At 46.6% G+C, this 20,950-nt stretch overlaps 1 protein-coding gene across 4 annotated transcripts in view; it reads left to right on the plus strand.

Moving 5' to 3' along the window:
• REPS2 (RALBP1 associated Eps domain containing 2) overlaps window positions 1–20,950 on the plus strand; it is a 1,083,293-nt gene that overhangs the window by 676,274 nt on the left and 386,069 nt on the right. For all 4 annotated transcript variants that reach the window (XM_078658107.1, XM_078658103.1, XM_078658105.1 and 1 more), the window contains 2 exons: window positions 15,443–15,520; window positions 19,812–19,881. In XM_078658107.1, coding sequence (XP_078514233.1) covers window positions 15,443–15,520; window positions 19,812–19,881 — 148 coding nt within the window. The remainder of the gene's footprint in view (window positions 1–15,442; window positions 15,521–19,811; window positions 19,882–20,950) is intronic.

Genomic DNA, 20,950 nt, shown 5'->3' on the forward strand with positions numbered 1-20,950 from the left:
ACCTTCCCGCTCACTGGGACTAAGGATCCAGTTTTTGATTCTGTGAGGCTGCATCCCCCTGAGCGGACAATCCGCTTGACAATGAGCGCCTCTGGGACCGGGACCGCCTGTGTCCCCTCCGGCGCTGTCCCTGCGAACCCCTCGGCGGCCCCTCGCTCAAGGATGAGTCGGATTGCAGTCCTGGTGGCTTATGCACCCGCACCCTCACGGTTTCATCTGTCCACTTAAACATTTCCTCTGGGGAGTCAAAGAAGAGGGTGCGGGACTGGAACACCACAGGGAGGTGCGTCGGGAAGAGCAGGGCATACGGGAGCTTGAGTTCTCTCCGCTTGGCCTTAGCCGCCAAAAACGACTGGCGTTGCTGCTGTATGAGGCACGTATAGTCCGGAAACACCAGAATCCGGTGGTTGTCATAGAGCAAGGGTTCTTTGACTTGGGCCTGTTTCAGAATCTATTGCTGTCAAAATAATTCAAGAGTCTCGCAATCACCGGACGCGGACGGGCACCCACCGGTGGTTTCTGAACAAGCGCCCTGTGAGCCCGCTCCACTACGAAGCAGCGAGACATGGCGTCGGGGGAAAGCCAACCCTCCAGCCATTGCGTGAGGAAGCGCTCCATATTGCCAGACTCACAGCCCTCCGGAAATCCAACGAAGTGCAGGTTGTTCCGCCGGGCCCGCCCTTCCGCATCCTCCACCCGGAGTGCCAGGCCCTTCTGAGCGTTCTCCAAGCTTGCCACCTTCTGCTTCAGGACTGTTACATCATACTCCACCCCTGAGACTCGGGCCTCCGTGATGCGGGACACCGCGTTCCGAAGGTCCTGCCGCCACAGCATCACATCCGACCCAACCGCTACAATCTTTGCGTCCAGCATGTCTCTAGACTGGGTGATTGCCGCCATGAATGCCGCATTGTCCGGCAGGGCCTCCTGCGAGCTCCCAGCAGCTCCCCCCGACGCACCCGGGCCGGTAAACTTGTCAATAGGCCCATGTGTAGTGGGTCCACCGCCACCCTTGACTCTCGTCATGCTGACCGACAACTGGCGCCCCTCAGAGGCCCGCCAGACCTGGCCGACCACCACTACAGGGCCTCCCTCAGCACAGGTACACCGCAGGCCGTTTCAGACCGTGGAAGGCACCCCGACCCGGGCCCCGCAATCCACCAGCATGTGGGTCCCCCACCAGGTGACAGCCGTTCACTTCAGGCGTGGCGGCCTGATTATGAGTTTGGCAGTGTGGGAGCGAGCCACCACGCCACCGCTCTGCTCCCACACCAACAAACCTCACCGCTGGCCGTTCTCCAGATTAACCTTGTGGTTTGGCGAGTGGTCCTTTGGCGTTTTCACGGCGGTGCCAATTAAAAAGGTATCGCAGTGGGAGCACCAAAGCCCGTTCCTGCACGGCATGGACTGTGGAAACCATGCTGTGCTGGAAAGGGAGGAGGCTCATGTGCCCCCTGCATGCAAACCATGACCCTGAGGCAACAGAGGGCCCTGTAGGGTCCTCTTTGTACCCTCACCTCCACAGTTTTTATGGGGGCCTCACTGCCATGAAAACTGTGGTGGTGAGGAAACTCCAGATATGCTTGGCGGTGCTGTAGCGGCACCACCAAGCATATTGAAACCTCTGACCACCTGGCCACCGCCAGGCATCATGGATCCCTGATGGTTGTGGCAGTCCTATGTTGCTCTGACCACCATAGATGTAATACGGCGGTCAGACCACTGGCGCCGCGGTCCCCGAGCACCGCACCTCCACCTAACGTTTGCCATTCGATGGACTTCCAAACTCGTAATTAGGCCATATGTCTTGTGACAAATTGCTGCATACTTTTGTAACATGGAGATTGGCGTTTACTTTTCTATCTCTAACTGCAATGCTAGAGGATTTTGGGAAGTGAGCTATATGACAATCGTGCTGGGGTATAGTCTGTGCGAAATTGAAGAATGTTGGAAGTTACTTTTTATCTAACACAGAACTTTTAAATACTTGTGAAATAAATGTACACATATTTGAAAATGTATAAGCAGTTAGGAAATCACAAATAAAGTACATGTTTTGTAAGTGTGAAGTGTGAGGGAGACAAAGATCTTAACAGTATCAAAACAAATCAATACATTTACTTGGTGATGTGCAAATGGTAAATATTTGCTGAGAACTGATTTCCACCAGTTATTGTTTGTGTGCTGTATAGTTTTAGCATTATAACTGCATATTTGTGCACATTTTGTGGCATTTCTATGGAAATTGTGCTGTTGCCACATCATGCTTTAGTAATATATTTGCCACAGTGTGCTCCAAAATGCAGCACAGACTACAAATGACACCTTTTAGCATTCTTCTGCTGAGTGGGCGCAGCTTATTTGCTACACTCGTTTTTTTGTGTGACTCTTGCATTTTTCCCAATCCCTATGAGCTCACTGATGTAATTTAGAAACAGCACCCCCACTCTGAAAATAGTTCCATCACCACTTGCATTATCATTTTGGGAACAGGCAAATGAAATCAATTGTAGCCTTATTGAAGAGGCCAGTAAGGCATTTAGCACGTGCCTGCAACCCTCTGTGTCAGCACGAGCCTTGCAGTAGATACCTAGACAAAAAATGAAGCTGGCGTACAAGCACTGCTAGGCCGCATGCCAAAGATGGCATCTTCAAACTTCTGCACTGGAACTTCTTGTCCCACCCTTCTCCTCTCAGCAAACCTGCTTCTCGTCTTCAAAGTTCCTCGTGGGAAAACCTGTCTGTGGCAGCAAAGCTTACTCTCCATGCTAACATGTTCCAGCTGCCGCTCTCTGCGTGAATGGTCATGTAGCAATAGATATTGTTTGCTAAAGAAACATTTTGATTGGGTGTAAAAAAAAAAGTGTTTGATTGGCATTTTGTTATAATCAATATCTATATTATAACATAAATTACATCATATATAGGAATATATGACAGATGGTAGCAATATCACAACTCAGGTGTGCAGGATTCAATATTCAAAAGCAGAATCCGAAACTGGTTGCAGCTACTCCTTGTACAGAATAAATATACAATAGAGCACGTCAAGTTAAGGTATCATCATGTTGCCACCAAATTCAATCAATGACTACATTTCCTAGTACATGTTCCACTAAAGTTTAGTCACAATAGCTTAAACATGGAGATGTCCATCAATGATCCGAGATATTTATTTATTTATTAATAACATTTCTAAAGCGCGAACAATGGCCCATGGGCGTCTCGGCGCTGAAATATCTGCAATATTTAACCAGAGAGGGAGAAGCTGAGTTTTAATGATTAAAAAGCCATGTCTTGGAGTTGTTTGCGAAAAGACCAGAGAGAGGGGCTTGTTTTTATCGAGAGTGGCAGTGTGTTCCATAGTTTAGGGGCTGACACCAAAAATCTTCTGTCGCCCCAGGAGACCGATTTGGTACGGGGAATCATGAGGTCATTTGAAGTGGAAGAGCGTAGTGTTCTGTGGGGACAGTAAGGAGTCAAATTTTGAGTGAGAAAAGCTGGTCCTGAGTTGTGCAACGCCTTGTACACAATGCAGAGGGTTTTAAACTTTATCCTGTTTCTGATGGGTAACCAGTGTAGATCTCTAATGGTTTCCGAAGCAGATAGATGTTTGGGGATCTTGCCCAGAAGCCTGGCAGCTGAATTTTGAATAATCTGAAGTTTGTTTATAACTCTTCCTTGTGCATTTGTGAACAAGGCGTTACAATAGTCCAGAGTGGACAGTACCAGGGAGGTCACCAGTGTTTTGCCAGCTGTGTCGGAAAGGAAAGGGAGAATTTTCTTGATGAGTCTCAGTTTGTGAAAGGCGGAGGAAGTGATTTGATTAGCATGTGGGAAAAAGTTAAGGCGGTCATCGAAAATGACGCCTAGGTTCCTCACCTTACTGACAGGCTCAGGGGGAGGACCTAAGGACACGGGCCACCAGCAGGAGGACCATTCAGGGGTGAGGTGTCCGAAGATGACTACTTCCGTCTTGTCGGAATTTAGTTTTAGGCAATTGGAGGCCATCCAATCCCCAATTGCCAACATGCCCGATTTAAAAACCTCGGCTATTTTATGGCCATCATTTTTGATGGCAAGGACCAGCTGAGTGTACAAGCATAACATTCATACATATCTAAATGCTACTTCTGTTATAAAATTAAAACCATCCTCATAACAAAAAGAATACTGAAAATAAGAAGAAAGATAAAGAAGTAAATAAACAGTGTGCAGAGGAGGGCAATAGATCACATCCAATACAGTACGTATAGGGGGAATCACAGCACAAGTAAGCCTCTTGTCAAAGTGAAAGACCATGGGGGTTAGGGCTCCCAACAATTGTCAGAGCTACCATGCCTGAACAGGTTCCCACAATAGGTTCCCACAAAGCTACTAGTCGGGTCAGTGCTCAGGGTTTTCCTGGGGTCCACTAGTGTCTTCGAGCTACACACTTCCAGGGTCTGAGCCTGTCGCATCGGACGTAGCATCATCAGTCATTTCCCATCACCTCCCTCTGTTGTCCAGCTATTGGGTGCTTCCTGATGCCTTTAGACTCTTCCCAATAGAGCGCTCTACATTCTGCCCCAGCCCACATGATAACATCTCTGTTCCAGATCTCGAACTGCGGCTCCCTCGGGGACTTCCTCTCCATCGCTATCCCACGTTTAGCCAGGCCCAATGCGAGGTCTATGAGCCTATTCCCAACCTTACGTTTTGGAGGTCTGAGAAAAAGACCTAGAAAGCACGTCTGTATTATGGGAGACAACACACTACCCAGCCCTTCCTTGAGTTTACAAATCACAGCCTCCCAGAAAGGACGCAAACAGTGACAGTGCCAGCTCATATGGCCAAAGTCCGCACCTTGGTGCATGCATCTAGGGCACGGGCGAACCTCTCCATCATACGTCACGTTTAGGCGGTGCGGTGTCATATAAGCCATGTGTGTGTAATTGAATTGTATATATTTAGGCAGGTGTTAAGGGAAATCTTCTTAGGATAATGCAGGACTTTGCGCCACTCTCTGCCTCCGAGTCTATCCCACTTAGCCTGCAACCCGCTTAGGGGCCCCCACGGACACTGATTGCAGTGCAACATAAAACCATTTATTTAGGTGCCCCGCCGTCCCCAGTGTGAACAGGGCATGTAGCACTGGGTGTGTCCGTGGCTCGTCCCTCCTTTGAATCCATAGCTGCGTAAATGTACGGCTTGAGGCCTCATATTACAGGAACTGGCCTGAGGGGAGACCGCAGTCCTTCACCAGCTCTGCGAATGGTAGCAGAGGTTTTTCCAGGAAGCAATCCCCAATATAATTCAATCCGGCCTCTGTCCATCGAACCAATTGTTCGCTTGTGAATAAAGTTTGGGGGTCACCATGTGGCAGTCCTATGAGAGGTAGCATAGGGGTGTATTTGGCGGTCCTCCTCTCCTTGCCCTGGCATCTCCTCCAGGCTTGGAAAGCTGCTCGCTGTAACAGAGAACAGTACGGGGTCGGCTTTGCCGGTATTAATAATTTTGCCATCACTTGGTTGGGTCAGGATTCCGGGAGTATATTAAACACCTACCCTCGTCGTTCACACCTTCCACCCATTGCGCCAGCCACTGCAAGTGCGCAGCTAACATATATAATTCAAAATTCGGCACCCCCAACCCCCCCTCAGACATGGGGCGCTGTACCATTTTGTGAGACACCCTGGAGCGCCCATCTCCCCACACCAGATCCCGCAATAGGGCGTTCAAGGGGCGAAACCATCCACTGGGCATGAGGTCCGGAAGATTGACAAAAAAGATACAGTAAGTATGGTAGCATGACCATTTTGGAAAGGGAAACCCAGAGCATGATAGGCAGTTGCAGAGTTTGCCGAAAGTGCACACTGGAACGCAGCGAATACAGTGCTCTACCCAAGTTTCCTTCCTTCAGATCCTCTAAGGAGTGGAAAATGTGTATGCCCAAAGATTTAAATGTATTATGGGCCCATAATATATCGGCAATCAGTGCCTCAGGCCTTAGCGTGGGGCCAGCTACAGGGAATAGATAAGTCTTTGTTTTGTTGACCCGGAGGCCCAAGAGGCACACAAAATCAATCAGGATTTGCATGGCCACTGAGGTGCCCGCTACTGCCCTTGACAGGTAAATCAACAAGCCGTCAATGTAAAGGGAGATATGATGTAATCACCCTTCAATATCAAAATCAAAGAAGGACTAGCTATGTTTAAGGGAAAAGGAGACTCAATGAAGTACGTATGTCGGCAAACCAGTTGGTTTGTTCAAGAAGCCCTCACCCACCAACCTAGTTGGTGGCATGCTTCATCATCGGGCCCACCACAGTGACACCGATTGTGTCCCGGGTGTGCTTCAACGCCAGTTTACTGCGAAGCTGGTATATTCACTGAGTGTGCAGTGTAGTGAGTGAGAAAGTGAAAATTAAAAAGCCATACAGTGGGTCCCAGTACCCGAGGGTAATAAAAAATACTTTAATTTACTGGGCCCCTGTTGGTTATTTAAAAGGCAGACGGACGTGTTGGAGTATGGATTATGACCTCCTACGTCCTGTGTGGTCTACATGTTTCAGCCTGGCCTTTTTTAATTTAAAACAGGCTTTCCTCAGGACCAAGTGAGTATGTGATTTAAGGTGCAATTTAAATAAATAAACTAAATTATAGTGGTTGTGTTGTTTTGGCTATGTGTAGCACTCTCTAAGGTGCTATATGGGTGAGAGGGGGATTCCCTCTCGCTTTGCTACACATAACATATAGGGGACATAGACAGACGTACAAAGTAGAGTCATGTTAGCATTATATGGCAAGTTGCGCATCATTCAGCCGACTTGTAAGGTGAGTGATCGAACTATGTTTGGCTAGGGTGTGGTCATGTCAGTGACAGGACCTGCGTGGGTTTTATCTAGAAACCGATTGTAGTGGTGAGCTAGAACAGCGGATATTGGCATGGTGAGGTACAGGTAAGTAAAAGAACATTATCCTCACACAGGCTATGTGCGGTACAAAGCTTCCTTGGGTCACCTGGCAGAGAAAGAGACCCTGAAAGAAGGTGGTGAAAGTAATGAATTGCATCCGACCTGTAGGGAAAAAGATATCAACAGCTTACCCCAGTAGTTGCTGTAGTGCGCGGTCGATTTACTCACGGAGTTTCCGGTCTGGTTCCTCCTTGGACCTATCGTCCTTCTGCGGTGCCCGAAATGCGAAAGGAGAACCTTTCAGATCAAGTTTAAATAGCCCCGATTTTCGTTTTCACCTGTGTAAGTGTAGAGATAGAAGGAGGGTTGCAGTCGCACAAAAACGCTAAATCATTGCCGCGGGGCGCATGCCCAATGGTGTAGTGATTCTCGCGCCTGCGCATTGCAGTGCGGGAAGCGCCTGTGGGTGTGCACATGCGCGATGGGGAGACGGAGGTTCTGAGTTGGGAAATTCCTCACCGGATAGCACGTGTCTATGCGCGAGTGGTGAGGGCATTCCGAAAGTGTGAAGCTATGCGTGAAAAAGGTGCAATGAGTGTTTGCACCAAGCAAGGAAATTTTGATGAATGTCTATTCTATTGGTTGTGAAGCACAGTGGTGCATTGGGGTTAGACTGGGTTGCACAAGTGGGGGAGAAGATAAGGAACACTGTTAGAGAGGAATTATTAGTTCAGGTTGTTAGGGAGTTCAACAGACACCATCATACATAAAAGACACGAAACACCTCCTCAACGTCATCAAAGAAATAAACTTCGATCCGACAACCCAACTCCTTGTCGGACTAGATATAGAGAGCTTGTACACCAGCTTGCCACAAGACGCCACACTGAAAGTACTACATGAGGTCCTCATGGAAAACATCTGGGATCATCAAACCCCCCGCAGCTTCATCATGGAATGCGCAACTCTCGCGCTAAAAGACAATTACTTCGAATATGAAGGAAAACTCTACTTACAGACCAACGGGACCTCCATGGGGAGTGTCTTTGCCCCTAGCGTAGCGGGTCTCTACGTTGCCCATTTCGAAAAGACCCATGTACAAACGCCTACCAACCCATACTCAACCAACATAAAACTATGGCGTCGTTATATTGACAACATTCTTATCATCTGGGAAGGCAATCAGGAGACCCTAGACAACTTCTTCCTCTGGATCAACAGTCGTGATAACTACCTGAGATTCACAAGCACCAGCAGTCCATCCGAACTGGCCTTTTTGGACCTGAACATCAAAGCAGACCAAAATGGTTTAACAACCACAACTTTTTACAAACCCACATCTAGGAATTCCCTCCTCAGATTCGATAGCTTCCATCCTAGACCCCTAAGGGAAAATCTCCCTTATGGACAGTTCTTGCGCCTCAGACGCAACTGCAGTCACATCCAGAACTACAAACAACAATCGGCTGCCCTAATCCACAAATTGGAGGACAGAGGGTATCCTTCCAGAATCATAAACACCACCTGCAAAAGAGCGCGAAATCAGAATAGAGAGGCACTACTTGAGACCATCGTCAAACCACCGGAAGAACCCACTCTCACTTGTGTAACAACATACAATACTGCATCAAATCAGGTCTCCAATATTATCAACAGAAATTGGAGGATTATCAACTCAGGCAGCAGAAACTGGGAAAAACCGCGGTTTGCCTACAAAAGAGCAAAAAACCTCAAAGATTCACTAGTCCACACAAGACCCAGACCCAACGCCGCTCCCAAAGACAACACAATCCTCAACATATGGGGTTTACCCAAACTCACAGGGCACCAACCGTGCAATAACTGCAGCGTATGCCATTTAACATCACCGTCCAAAACCCTTGATCTGGAATCAGGTAAAATATGGACGCAACGCCAGTTTACAAACTGTAACTCCTCAAATTTGGTATACTTAATAACGTGCAGATGTGGACTACGATACGTCGGGATGACCACCCGCCATGTCAGAACCAGAATGACAGAACACAGGAGTACCATCCGATGTGGCAAAAACATAAGCAAATTGACAGATCATTTCCTGTCCCACAACCATACTCCCAACGACCTCACATGGACTGTCATAGAACAGTTTGACACAACAGAAAATAACGACAGGTACCTTCTCCAGAAAGAACAACGCTGGATATACAGACTGTCCACACACATTGTGGGCTTGAATGACTCAATACCGTGGAACTCCCTAACAACCTGAACTAATAATTCCTCTCTAACAGTGTTCCTTATCTTCTCTCCTACTTGTGCAACCCAGTCTAACCCCAATGCACCACTGTGCTTCACAACCAATAGAATAGACATTCATCAAAATTTCCTTGCTTGGTGCAAACACTCATTGCACCTTTTTCACGCATAGCTTCACACTTTCGGAATGCCCTCACCACTCGCACATAGACACGCGCTATCCGGTGAGGAATTTCCCAACTCAGAACCTCCGTCTCCCCATCGCGCATGTGCACACCCACAGGCACTGCAATGCGCAGGCGCGAGAATCACTACACCATTGGGCATGCGCCCCGCGGCAATGATTTAGCGTTTTTGCACGACTGCAACCCTCCTTCTATCTCTACACTTACACAGGTGAAAACGATAATCGGGGCTATTTAAACTCGATCTGAAAGGTTCTCCATTCGCATTTCGGGCACTGCAGAAGGACGATAGGTCCAAGGAGGAACCAGACCGGAAACTCCGTGAGTAAATCGACTGCGCACTACAGCAACTACTGGGGTAAGCTGTTGATATCTTTTTCCCTACAGGTCGGATGCAATTCATCACTTTCACCACCTTCTTTCAGGGTCTCTTTCTCTGCCAGGTGACCCAAGGAAGCTTTGTACAGCACATAGCCTGTGTGAGGATAATGTTCTTTTACTTACCTGTACCTCACCATGCCAATATCCGCTGTTCTAGCTCACCACTACAATCGGTTTCTAGATAAAACCCACGCAGGTCCTGTCACTGACATGACCACACCCTAGCCAAACATAGTTCGATCACTCACCTTACAAGTCGGCTGAATGATGCGCAACTTGCCATATAATGCTAACATGACTCTACGTTGTACGTCTGTCTATGTCCCCTATATGTTATGTGTAGCAAAGCGAGAGGGAATCCCCCGCTCACCCATATAGCACCTTAGAGAGTGCTACACATAGCCAAAACAACACAACCACTATAATTTAGTTTATTTATTTAAATTGCACCTTAAATCACATACTCACTTGGTCCTGAGGAAAGCCTGTTTTAAATTAAAAAAAGGCCAGGCTGAAACATGTAGACCGCACAAGACGTAGGAGGTCATAATCCATACTCCAACACGTCCGTCTGCCTTTTAAATAACCAACAGGGGCCCAGTAAATTAAAGTATTTTTTATTACCCTCGGGTACTGGGACCCACTGTATGGCTTTTTAATTTTCACTTTCTCACTCACTACACTGCACACTCAGCGAATATACCAGCTCCGCAGTAAACTGGCGTTGAAGCACACCCGGGACACATTCGGTGTCACTGTGGTGGGCCCGATGATGAAGCATGCCACCAACTAGGTTGGTGGGTGAGGGCTTCTTGAACAAACCAACTGGTTTGCCGACATACGTACTTCATTGAGTCTCCTTTTCCCTTAAACATAGCTAGTCCTTCTTTGATTTTGATATATAATACCAGGGATTCGGACTAGCTTACCTAGTCCTCACTCTCTCCTTTGATTTAATAATCACCCTTCAATAGTCAGCCCGATCCCAACCCCTCCCAGACGGATTCTCTCAGCCAGGGGTTCGATTGCCAGAGCAAACAGGAGGGGCGAAAGGGGACACCCCTATCTAGTACCGCGGGATATCCTTTACTGCCTGGAGATTATCTTGCCCATTTTAACCCTCGCCATAGGGGCAGCATACAAAAACCTCACCCACTGCACCCATTCCTTTCCCAGTCCCATGCGCAACATCACCTTAAATAAGTACTCACACCCCACCATGTCGAAGGCTTTTTCGAGATTGATGGAAAGCACAGCTGCCTGGCTTTTGGTTAGGGCCTCAGCATGATTTAGTACAGAATAAAGCCTGGGGAGATTATAAGAGGTGTTGTGAGTGGGAATAAATCCATTCTGGTCAGGGTGTATTAATGTCTTGATATGTGGAAGTAATCTCCCGGCCAACACTTTGCTTAGAATTTTGAATTCCATGTTAAGCATGGAGAGAGGCCTATGATCCTTAACACCTGCACCACCCTGTTTTGTTTTCGGGAGAGGAATCACCGACTTGTGGAGCAAGGAAACTCCCCAGACTCATACAAGTCAGCGTACAGCTTGACATGATGCGGCGCTAGTAAATCTGTAAAGCGTTGGTAAAACTCTGCTCGAAGGCTGTCCGGCCTCGGTGTTTTGCCAGGCGCTAATGCGCTAATAGTGGCTCTGACTTCCTGCAAGTTCATCGGTTCTCCCAATTCTTCCTGGTCCTCCTCTAGTACACGGAGAGGCAGAGGCTCCTAGAACTCTCGAATGTGCAGCCGGGAAGCCTCACTCGGGCTGTATACAATTGCTCGTAGTATGTTAAGAGAGAATCGTTAATCGCGTCCGGGTCGCACACCACTTCCTCGGTGTCTAAGCTAATTTGAGTGATTGTAGAGCCCCCTCGCTCAGGTCTGGTCAATCTTGCTAAAAGTCGGTCCGCCTTCCCTTCCTCTCTCTGTACCTTATCCAAGTAGTCCTTATGATTGTCACATCGCAGCCAGACATCACAGACAGTTGGGCCGCTTGAGCCGTTTCGTCTGTGGCTTGAGCGTTAACTAACCTGCGGATGCTCCCCTCCAGGTCTAATATTTCCTGTTGGAGCTCTCTATGTGCCCCTGTCGCCTGACCCATAAAATGGCTCCATACAACAACCTCCCATTCCACTTGAGATGAGGATACAGTATTGACATTACTGGGAAAGTACGTGTCTAGGAGTGTGTGCAAAGAAGCACGGAAAGGGGCATCCTCAAGCATTGCAAGGTTCCATTTCCAGGTGGGTATCGGGGGGCAACATCCCGGGGGCTGGTGTGTCATTAGCAGAGGGCTGTGATCCGATTGTGCGTGCCCTAAGTATTGAGTGTGTTTAACAGAGCTAATGAAGGCAAGGAAGCACAGGAATGTGTCGAGCCGTGTATGCACCTGATGGGCCGGCGAAAAGAAGTAAAATTCCCTACCCCTATTGTGATGTAGCCTCCAAGTATCTTCGAGACCCCAGTTTGAGATCCAGTTGCGGAACCCCAAGGCTGTGCGGCGTGGCTGTGACCCCAACAAAAGAAGGGGCGAGCAGACAATAACAACGTCCGCAACACAATTAAAATCTCCCCCAAGTATCAATCTACCATTTAATTTATCGGCCAATACAGCAGAAAAGGATTCCAGAAAGCCTATGTGGTCCTTGTTAGGAGCATAAATGTTGCCAAGGGTAACCTCCTGCCCCGCCAACCTCTCAGTGACCAGTGCATACTGGCCTTCTGCGTCCAACCATGAGCACTCAGGAGGGAAAGGGACCCCCGGCTTAACCCATATTGGAATCCCTCTGGCAAACGCTGAGGAGGTGGTCGCAAAGACCTGGCCCGCCATTGTCGCTTCAGCTTCCCAGCTTCCTTGCTGTTCAAGTGGGTTTCTTGGAGCAGTGCAATGCGTATGTCTCTACACCTCAGGTATGAATAAATATTATGGCGTTTTGTAATAGACCCCATTCCTCTAATGTTCCATGTGAGGAACCTTATAACACTACGAGTGTCCGCCATTCTTGTTGAGTATCATCAAACGTCTTGCCGAAGGAAGCCCACCCCATCACCCCCCTCAATCCTGCACCACCTCCCCCCTCTGCAAATATCAAAACACAAAAAACAAACAAATAGACCCATATGATGGTCAACACCCCGACCCCGGGGCAGTCCGACAATAGCCGGCCGCCCAAACATCATGTGAAAGAGTTAGTACTAAATGAGGCCCAACCTAGTATGGCACTCAATGGGGGTAAGCCTATAAGGCATATATCGGGACACTCCCACCAGTCAGAGCGCACCAGCCCCCAAAGTGATGAGGCAGCTCGGGGCATGAAATAGGCAACTGCAATTCAGCATTCTCCAATGTGGCACATACACCGTAGCTTACCAATTACATCATATAATATTGTCTGCAGTGTTAGGGGTCACTAGCGGCAGCTTCACACTATTACTGCGGAAAGTGTCAGATTCATTGTCCTCAGTCTCTCTCGAGGAGCTGGCCCTCGCCCCGTGGCAGGACTCCGGCCCTGCATGAGCGCTGCTACCCCCTGTAGTGCCTCAGCCCTCTCCTTCTCTGTCTGCGATGAGCAAGGTTTCTTCGAGGTCCCCCTGCGAGGTCGTCGTCACGGGCATTTCCCAAGTTCTGTGGCCTTTAGTGTGGTAAATCCAGGGCCCCTGTACCGTGGTGTCTTCCCCTTGTAGGCCTCCAACAGTCTCAGGCATCTTTATGACTGTCGAAGTAGTGAGTGTTCCCTTCAAGCATTATTCTCAAATGGGCTGGAAACACAAGAGTATTGGAGGCCCTCCTCTCCCAAAGCCTTCTTGACCTCCAAATATGATGCCGCTTCCTCTGCACCTCCAGTGTGTATTCCGGGAAAAGGGAGATTTTACTGTTGTCCAAAATGAAAGGGCCCTCTGCACTCGCCTTCTGCAGGAGAAGTTCCCTGTCCTGAAAGTTGAGCAGAAGGGCCACCACAGGCCGCAGAAGCCTCCCAGGGACCAATGGCTAGGCTGGTACCCTATGGGCCCTTTCTAGCGTGTAAAAAGTGGACAGACCCTCAGGTGCCACCACACTTCTGAGCCAGTGCTCAAAGAAGGCCACCATATCATCGCCCTCTATCCCTTCTGGCAATCCCAGGACCCTGCATCCTCGGCCCTTCACTCCAGTAAACACAGTCTGATGTTCCAGCGTGCCTTTTGTGCCGGCGCCAGTTCCGCAACACCCAAAGTGCACCACTGTTCTCAGAAGCAGCGGTGTTCGCCCATCCAAGCACTGGCTCCATGCTCGGAAAGTCACTCGGGCACCTCGAGACTGAGGCCATTAGGCCGGCCTCAGTCTCATTCCACATGCAGCAGAGCGCTTTACCCGACTGCAGCCGCTGCCAGATCTCAGAAGTCTCCCAGGCGCACGCCACGGCACGCGGACCACTAAGGGGCTGGTGGGAGTCTAACAGCTCGCTCAGGCTGCCTTTTCCAGGAGGATTAAGTGCGAGCTGGTGTGGAGCTCACGGCTCACTCATCCGCCATGCCCCCTCTGATTGGGTGCCACTTATGAATTGAAGTGATGTCACAGGAAAGTATGACATAGTGCTATTCCAGTTTGTCACAGGAAGCTAAAAACATACATGTAATGTGTTGGAAGTCGCACAAGTGGTATGACCACATTCACGCATGCCGACATCCGGTCGCCGGTTGCAACCTTGGTGGATTAAGAAAGAAACGGAGGATGTCGTCCGTGGATGGACCCTACTTAGCTTCTCACCACGTGTGTGTGTATTGGTCTTCCTTCAAAGGGGCCTCACTACAATACACACTACTGGACAGGTTGTTCCTTGGAAAAACTACAAAAGCATATAGGTAACCTACTGCACACTGTCCATTGGATATCTGACACTGAATACTTCAGTGATTTTTAGGTTGGAGTCCAAAACGTATGTACAGTCATAAGGGAGACATCAATATACCATTCCCCCCTCAGGAAAGATTCTGAGGGAGGGTTTGGTACATACATTCAACTTGCCTTAAAACGCAATATGATATCGCCAGCCTCATGTAATCAAAATAAAAATCACAAATAGAAATGTATACATACATAAGAGGGGCTATGTGTCACTCCTTTTCGTCCACACTCATTCGTGTTTTGATTTCTCCTGCCACAGCATACAGCGGTGTGCCCACTTGAGCCATTGCCTCTCTTGCACTGTGAGTGACAGCATTGCGCCTGATGGCATGCACCTAAAAGGCATGCCAGGGCCTGTGGGCCTCCACTTCGCTTTTCCATTTCTTGTTTCCTTTTATTCTGTATCATTTTTATTTATTGTTTAAAATGTCTTCCCTTTTCAGTAATTTAAGTCCAATATTAATTTTTCCTTGATGCAATCAGAATCATATTTTCTTGTGATGTGTATTAAAACTAAAAAGGTCTTCTTTACCTACCTGGTAGGTAGCACATTTACTCTTCTATTAAAATTATATCTATGATGGTAAATTATTTAGTATATTTACATTTTTGTTGGAAGCACCAGAACACCACATTTACGGAGTGTCTGTTTTTTTGGCATAAGTTTAGGATAAAAAATACAATTTTCACAAGATCACCAGCTTGTCCAGACCCATTGGGTTTGCCAATGCATGTTTTTAAATGGGGCTCTATGGTGGGTGGGAGCGACAAACTAAAATATCAACTATAATGTACCAACCTTGGATGCCTAAATGAAAATACTCTCCTATATCATACATTTCTTTCTGCACTTAGCTTGAAACTGTATCTGAAGATCCGGTCAACGCTGAACCCTTGATTCTCTTTGACGTGGAGACGCCCACTGCTGAACCAGTAAGCGACTGTCATTACTACATAGCGTGCGTTTACAGCAGTTGCAAGACGCTGAACAAGTAATTACAAAAACAACTGTATATAAAAGAATTACATAATGTCTTATCCAATTAAAACATTTAAAAATTAGATTGAAGTTCACTAGTCTATGCGACAGAGCCATCCCATGCTTGAATGTGATGCAGAGAAAATGGCATTAAAAGTGCCAAACGCTAAGTAGTGCAAGTAAATAGACAAGTTCCATTGAGGAGCATGAATCTAAATCATTGGCAATGTGAAGTCCCTATGAAGCATTCACAGAAAGACCATGGTAACGAGAGAAATACAATTTAGATGAGATACCGTAGGCTTGCATGAGAATTTGAGAAGATGCAAAAGTTAAAATAAGATAGTTTCTTTCCACGTGAAAGAATTGGAAGGAAAGCTATAGATAAGTGAGGTTGGATATGTGTTTTATGAAAAGAAGTTATTACTAGTTTTATTTTCTCCAATAATGATAATTGTTATAAAAATAAGCAAACTTTATTAAAGTCTTAAAGTACAACTTCTTAAAATGTTTGGCTTCTTGCTAAGGTATGGATACATTTTAACAATTAAGGAAGCAATAAAAAACCTTTTTAAAACTCATAGACTATTTTTATATGGAAGGCAAAACTACAGATCTAAAACTGTGTACCAAAGATGCCATAAGTACAAATTCACTCTGCTGCCATTATAGAGTAGCTCCCTCTATTTTGTAGTCCACAGGAAGCAGATAATTTGACGTTTTTGTTAGATGCCAAGAGCAATATTTTGTTTTAATACTTCTAGAAATGTTCCTCTTTGTGCTGTTTTTTGTGATTGGGACTTATTGTCACATTCCCATTGGTTGACCCCCATAGCAAATATATCTGCTGACAGTCACAATGATTGCATTCCGGGCTATTTAAACATAGAAACGCATGGACTCTTGAAGCAGATGTGCCTACATTAGTGAACATCTGCACACGAACGATCATGGATGCTCTCAACATGGTGCATTGTATGTCCCACTCTCTCCAAGTCACTTACAAAATACTGGGCCCGGTAGCATTTTTGGAGAGACGCCTTATGCACATTCTAACTAGTGATAGGTTTCATCCACCAGCTTTATAAGTACAGGCTGTTCCAGGGCTTGTTCACAAAATAGATCACCAAAGCTCCCACAAAAAACTCATTGTGATGCACAGGAGTACCTCTTTCCTGTGTTTTAAAAAATGCACAATCCGCCATTAAGCAGATCCTAGAATTGCATGATTTCATTGACTAATGGACATTCAGGTGTTTGTGCATATGCTGGCTACTGAAGCAAGCTAATGCGTGGAACATGCTGTTGACGGCTACAAGTAGAGCGTTGCTGGCTGCTGTAGACTATTAGCAGGTCCTTTCTAAGGCTACTGATACGTTGCATGACTTGCACCAGGGAGCATCTGTCTGTTTAGTTCTGCCCAGACCATGTGAGAACACATATGTGTGAATGTTTGATGGAGTTCTAAAGTCTACGCAGGGCAGCCTGATGAATGACGCCTGATCTCCCTTTTAAATGCAGACATCTGATTAATGATTACGCACACATCTTCGTGAAGGGCTGCTCTTCCATTGGCCATCTTTCTGTTCCTGACAGACCTGCAAAAGCCTTCTGGAAAAGCGGTTTCATTGGCTACGCTGATTTAAAGGCTAAAGGGGAAGGAGAGGCTTTATTCGTACTCTTTGTCATCTGCATGGGTAATTCAGCTGTAGGTCTATGTACTTTTGTTATTGTTATTATTATTTTTTATTATAAAGTGTTATAAAGCACATAGGCACCCAAATGGGTTTCCCATTGCTAAGCCCTTCATGGTACCTCCCTAAAAGTAGCTCTGAGACACACGGACAAAACAGCCAAATGTTGTTTCGCAATAATGGTGGAAGCGCGTTGCACAGTTTGGGACCTCGGTAGGAGAACGCCCAGCCTCCTCACTTTGTGGACTGCGGAAAGATTCGACATCCTGGAGCGTAGGGAGCGATGTGGCTTACAAGGTGATACCAAAACCCTGAGGTAGAAAGGACCTGTGTTTGATAGTAGTTTGTGCATATAGCATAGTGCTTTAAAATGAATTAGTCTCTCAACAGGTAGCCAGTGGAGCTTGTGCAAAAGGTTGGATAAGGAGGACAGTCTTGGCGGTTTTTAGAGGAGTCTGGCGGCAATATTTCAGACTAACTGCAGTCACCTGAGTGCAGCCTTAGAGACACCCAGATAAAGAATATTGCTGTAATCCAGTCTGGAGATGATCAAAGCCTTCATCACTATTCTTTCCGCTGATCCAGGAAGGCAACTACGATCTTTCTTAACCATCTATGCATTCCAAAGCAGACAGCCGCTACCTTTGCAATCTGGATTTTCATTGGGTGCTTATTATCTAGCCAGACGCCAAAATTCTTAACGGATGGCCCTGGGGTTGAGCATGCCTCAACAACCTCAGGCCACAAATGGCGTCCCCAGAGATGGGGCTGGTTATCCACCAGCAAAATCTCAGTCTTGTCCCTGTTCTTTTGAATTTGTTAGAGAAGCTATTTGTTGCCAACTGATTTATTTTTCCTTTTGCTCCTGGAATAGGAGGCACACTTGTCCTGTGGTTCCTTTTTACTCTCTATGAGTCTCCTAGGTGTCTCTTTTCATGAGAACGTGAGTTTGGGGCATCGCATAGGTTGTCTCCTCTACTAATTCTAGGCTGTTCTCTCCAGATTATTAGTAGTTTAGGGATGTCTTTAAGGTCTTTGGGTTTCCATGGATTTCTAAGCCTCTTCTGGGTGCATCCAGACCAATTCTTGGGTGTTCCCTTCTCCTCTTGACACTCAAATGGCAGTAGGTGGGTGGCGATGACCCTCTTCCTTGCTTGAGGGCACACTTTCTTTCCACTGGTTGACGTTTATGAGGCACAATCGCAGTGTTTTGCTTTAAAAAACAAAAAACACTTGGTTTTCCATCAGAGACGGCCTCATGGACTGGAACATTTCTTTCTTTATTAAAGCATAGAAGGAAGCCTTGGCGGTACAGAATGGAGCCTAATGTCGAGTTGCTCCTCCATGTTATTTTCCCATTTGCCCATGAGCCGGAAGGTAGGAGGGTCGATGTGTCGGTTAATGCAAGCTGCTCACCATGGTGATTCTTGTATTGAATGTCAATTGCCGTCCTTCATCCAAATATCAGTATCACCAAGCTCCCCCTGCCAACCTCAGGGGGCTTTGGCTTTCTTGGGGAATGTATGAGGGCGTGGTGCTGGGCAAAAAACAAGACACATGCAGCCTGGACATTAGATGAGTGTGGAGTAAAAGGGACTAAGATCTGTTAGTGTGCAAGTCACTACAGTGGGTAAGTTTTTTTTCCCTTACCAATATTGTTACTACTTATAAAATCTTTTTTAAAACATTACTCTGATTGCATTGAAGTCCTTCAAGATGTGCAAGCTTTAACCCTTGACTTGAGAGCAGACTTAATTCCATGGTATGTATTAATGATGGGGTGCACTGTCCCACTTTGTGGCTCACACTTTTAAGTCTCTGCCAGGCTCAGAGTGGCCATGGTGCCTGATCACAATTGTTATGGTCCCAGAAAGGCTGCGATCTCATTCCTGTAATTGCGCTAGAGCGCATTAGTGCAAGACGAACTGGCTGTTTGAAGCCACCGGTTGGCTTTTCACAGTGCAAGTGGCAACGCTGCCTGCATTTGAAAGGGTGAAGGGGGGGGGGGGATATCAGATATCTACCAATAGATGGGTCAGTGAGTGACTTCACCTACCAACAGGAGAATTTCTGAGGAGTCCATGAGAACCCCTTTTTCAGAGGCATCCCTGGGGGAGGACTGACTGCACCATCTCAATGTTGCACACAGTAATCACGCTCCTCATACCTTCTTTGCCTCTACGCTCACCTCTGTAATATGGCATGGGTGTAGAGGCAAAGTGTCTCCTCATTTGCCTGGGGCCATGTCCTAAGGCAAATGAGAGCATTTCTCCTTGAGATTACGTTTCTGCACCTGTCGCACCGTCAGGGTCTGTGTTACAGAAGGGACCTTGCAAGCACCTGTGGCCACTTTTCTGTACCAAACTGCCCCAGGGTGGCATAAAGTGGGCTCACTAGCTTAGTTTATATCGCCCCAGGTAGACTTTTTTTCGAACAACTCCAATGCATGTGTACCAACCTATGAGTGACGCTAAAATAAGTCTATACCATAAAAAAGAGTTTAATCCTATACTGACATGATATTTATATGTCTTCTCTTTTCGGCTAAAAGAAGACGTCAAATGAAGGGACACCTGTTAAAAGTGCTTTGAAAACAGACCTGAACAATGAAGATCAGCAAGGTATTATATTTCAGTGCTTGTTATTTTTCGTGTTCTGTGCAGTAGTTATGGCAGCTATTCCTATGGTGTTTCCTTACTCATATCTATCTGAGTCAATGTGAGACTGTGACGTCAGTGAGAGATTTGGGGGCTCCCTCTTCAATTTGGAATTAACAGCATGTGTATGTTGTAGTCCCTCCACTTCCCTTGTACCTTTCAGCAGGGATTGAGTCTAAGGCAATTCAGTGTACATTTATTAAATCACAACGTTTAAAAGAAATAATTTGAACCAAATAGTTTGCAAAGTAGAGGTTTGCAGAGGATTTCTCTGCAAATGATGTCACCACGCATGGCTTGCACTGAGAAGTTTAATTAGGTCCTAGCGAGACCCTATAACCCAATATCAATGCAACAACAATGCTGTCTGTATTTGCTATAAAGGTTTGATCTGTAGGTACATCTGGGGCTTACACCCCCTGTCTACTATCTGCCTTTAGCCTCCTTGCTTTACATTTTCTCGCATTTTCTCTAGGTCGCTGAAGGTTTAATTCCTATTGGCATGTGTTTATGTTCTTTGTTAATAACTAGTTGCAGTCCTGCACAGCAGCATTCGTCTCTTCTCTTTTTGCTTCACCCGTTGGGAATTGCTGTGTTCTGGTGTTTTTCCCCCATCTTAGATGTTTTCATTACTTTTAATTTGCTGTAGTCAGCACTCAACTTTTGCCTGTTTTGTGTTTCTGCACCACTGCTATGTGGACTGCTGAGTTTCCTCTGGTTCTGCATAGCCTTCATTTCAGTAGAGAAGCGTCCTCTTTAAATTTCACAGCCTGTTCTTCCTTATATCTTATTTGTGCCTTATTGAATCTTAAATCAGTAAGGCCACCACCTCCACTAAAAATAGTAAGTTCTGTCATTAACATCTTTCTTACATTTTTCTGCTTTTTCCCTGAAGACTTATGTCCTTGAGTTACTCCTGGCGTTAACCCCCTTTGGTGCTATGACTTCTAGTTCTATAATTACGTTAATATAAAACAATCCATGTTCTTTTACTCCTATCTTGTATACCGTGGCCTCAACAGCTTTGGAATTT

This window comes from Lissotriton helveticus, chromosome 8, assembly GCF_964261635.1.
Source record: "Lissotriton helveticus chromosome 8, aLisHel1.1, whole genome shotgun sequence".
NCBI lineage: Eukaryota > Metazoa > Chordata > Amphibia > Caudata > Salamandridae > Lissotriton > Lissotriton helveticus.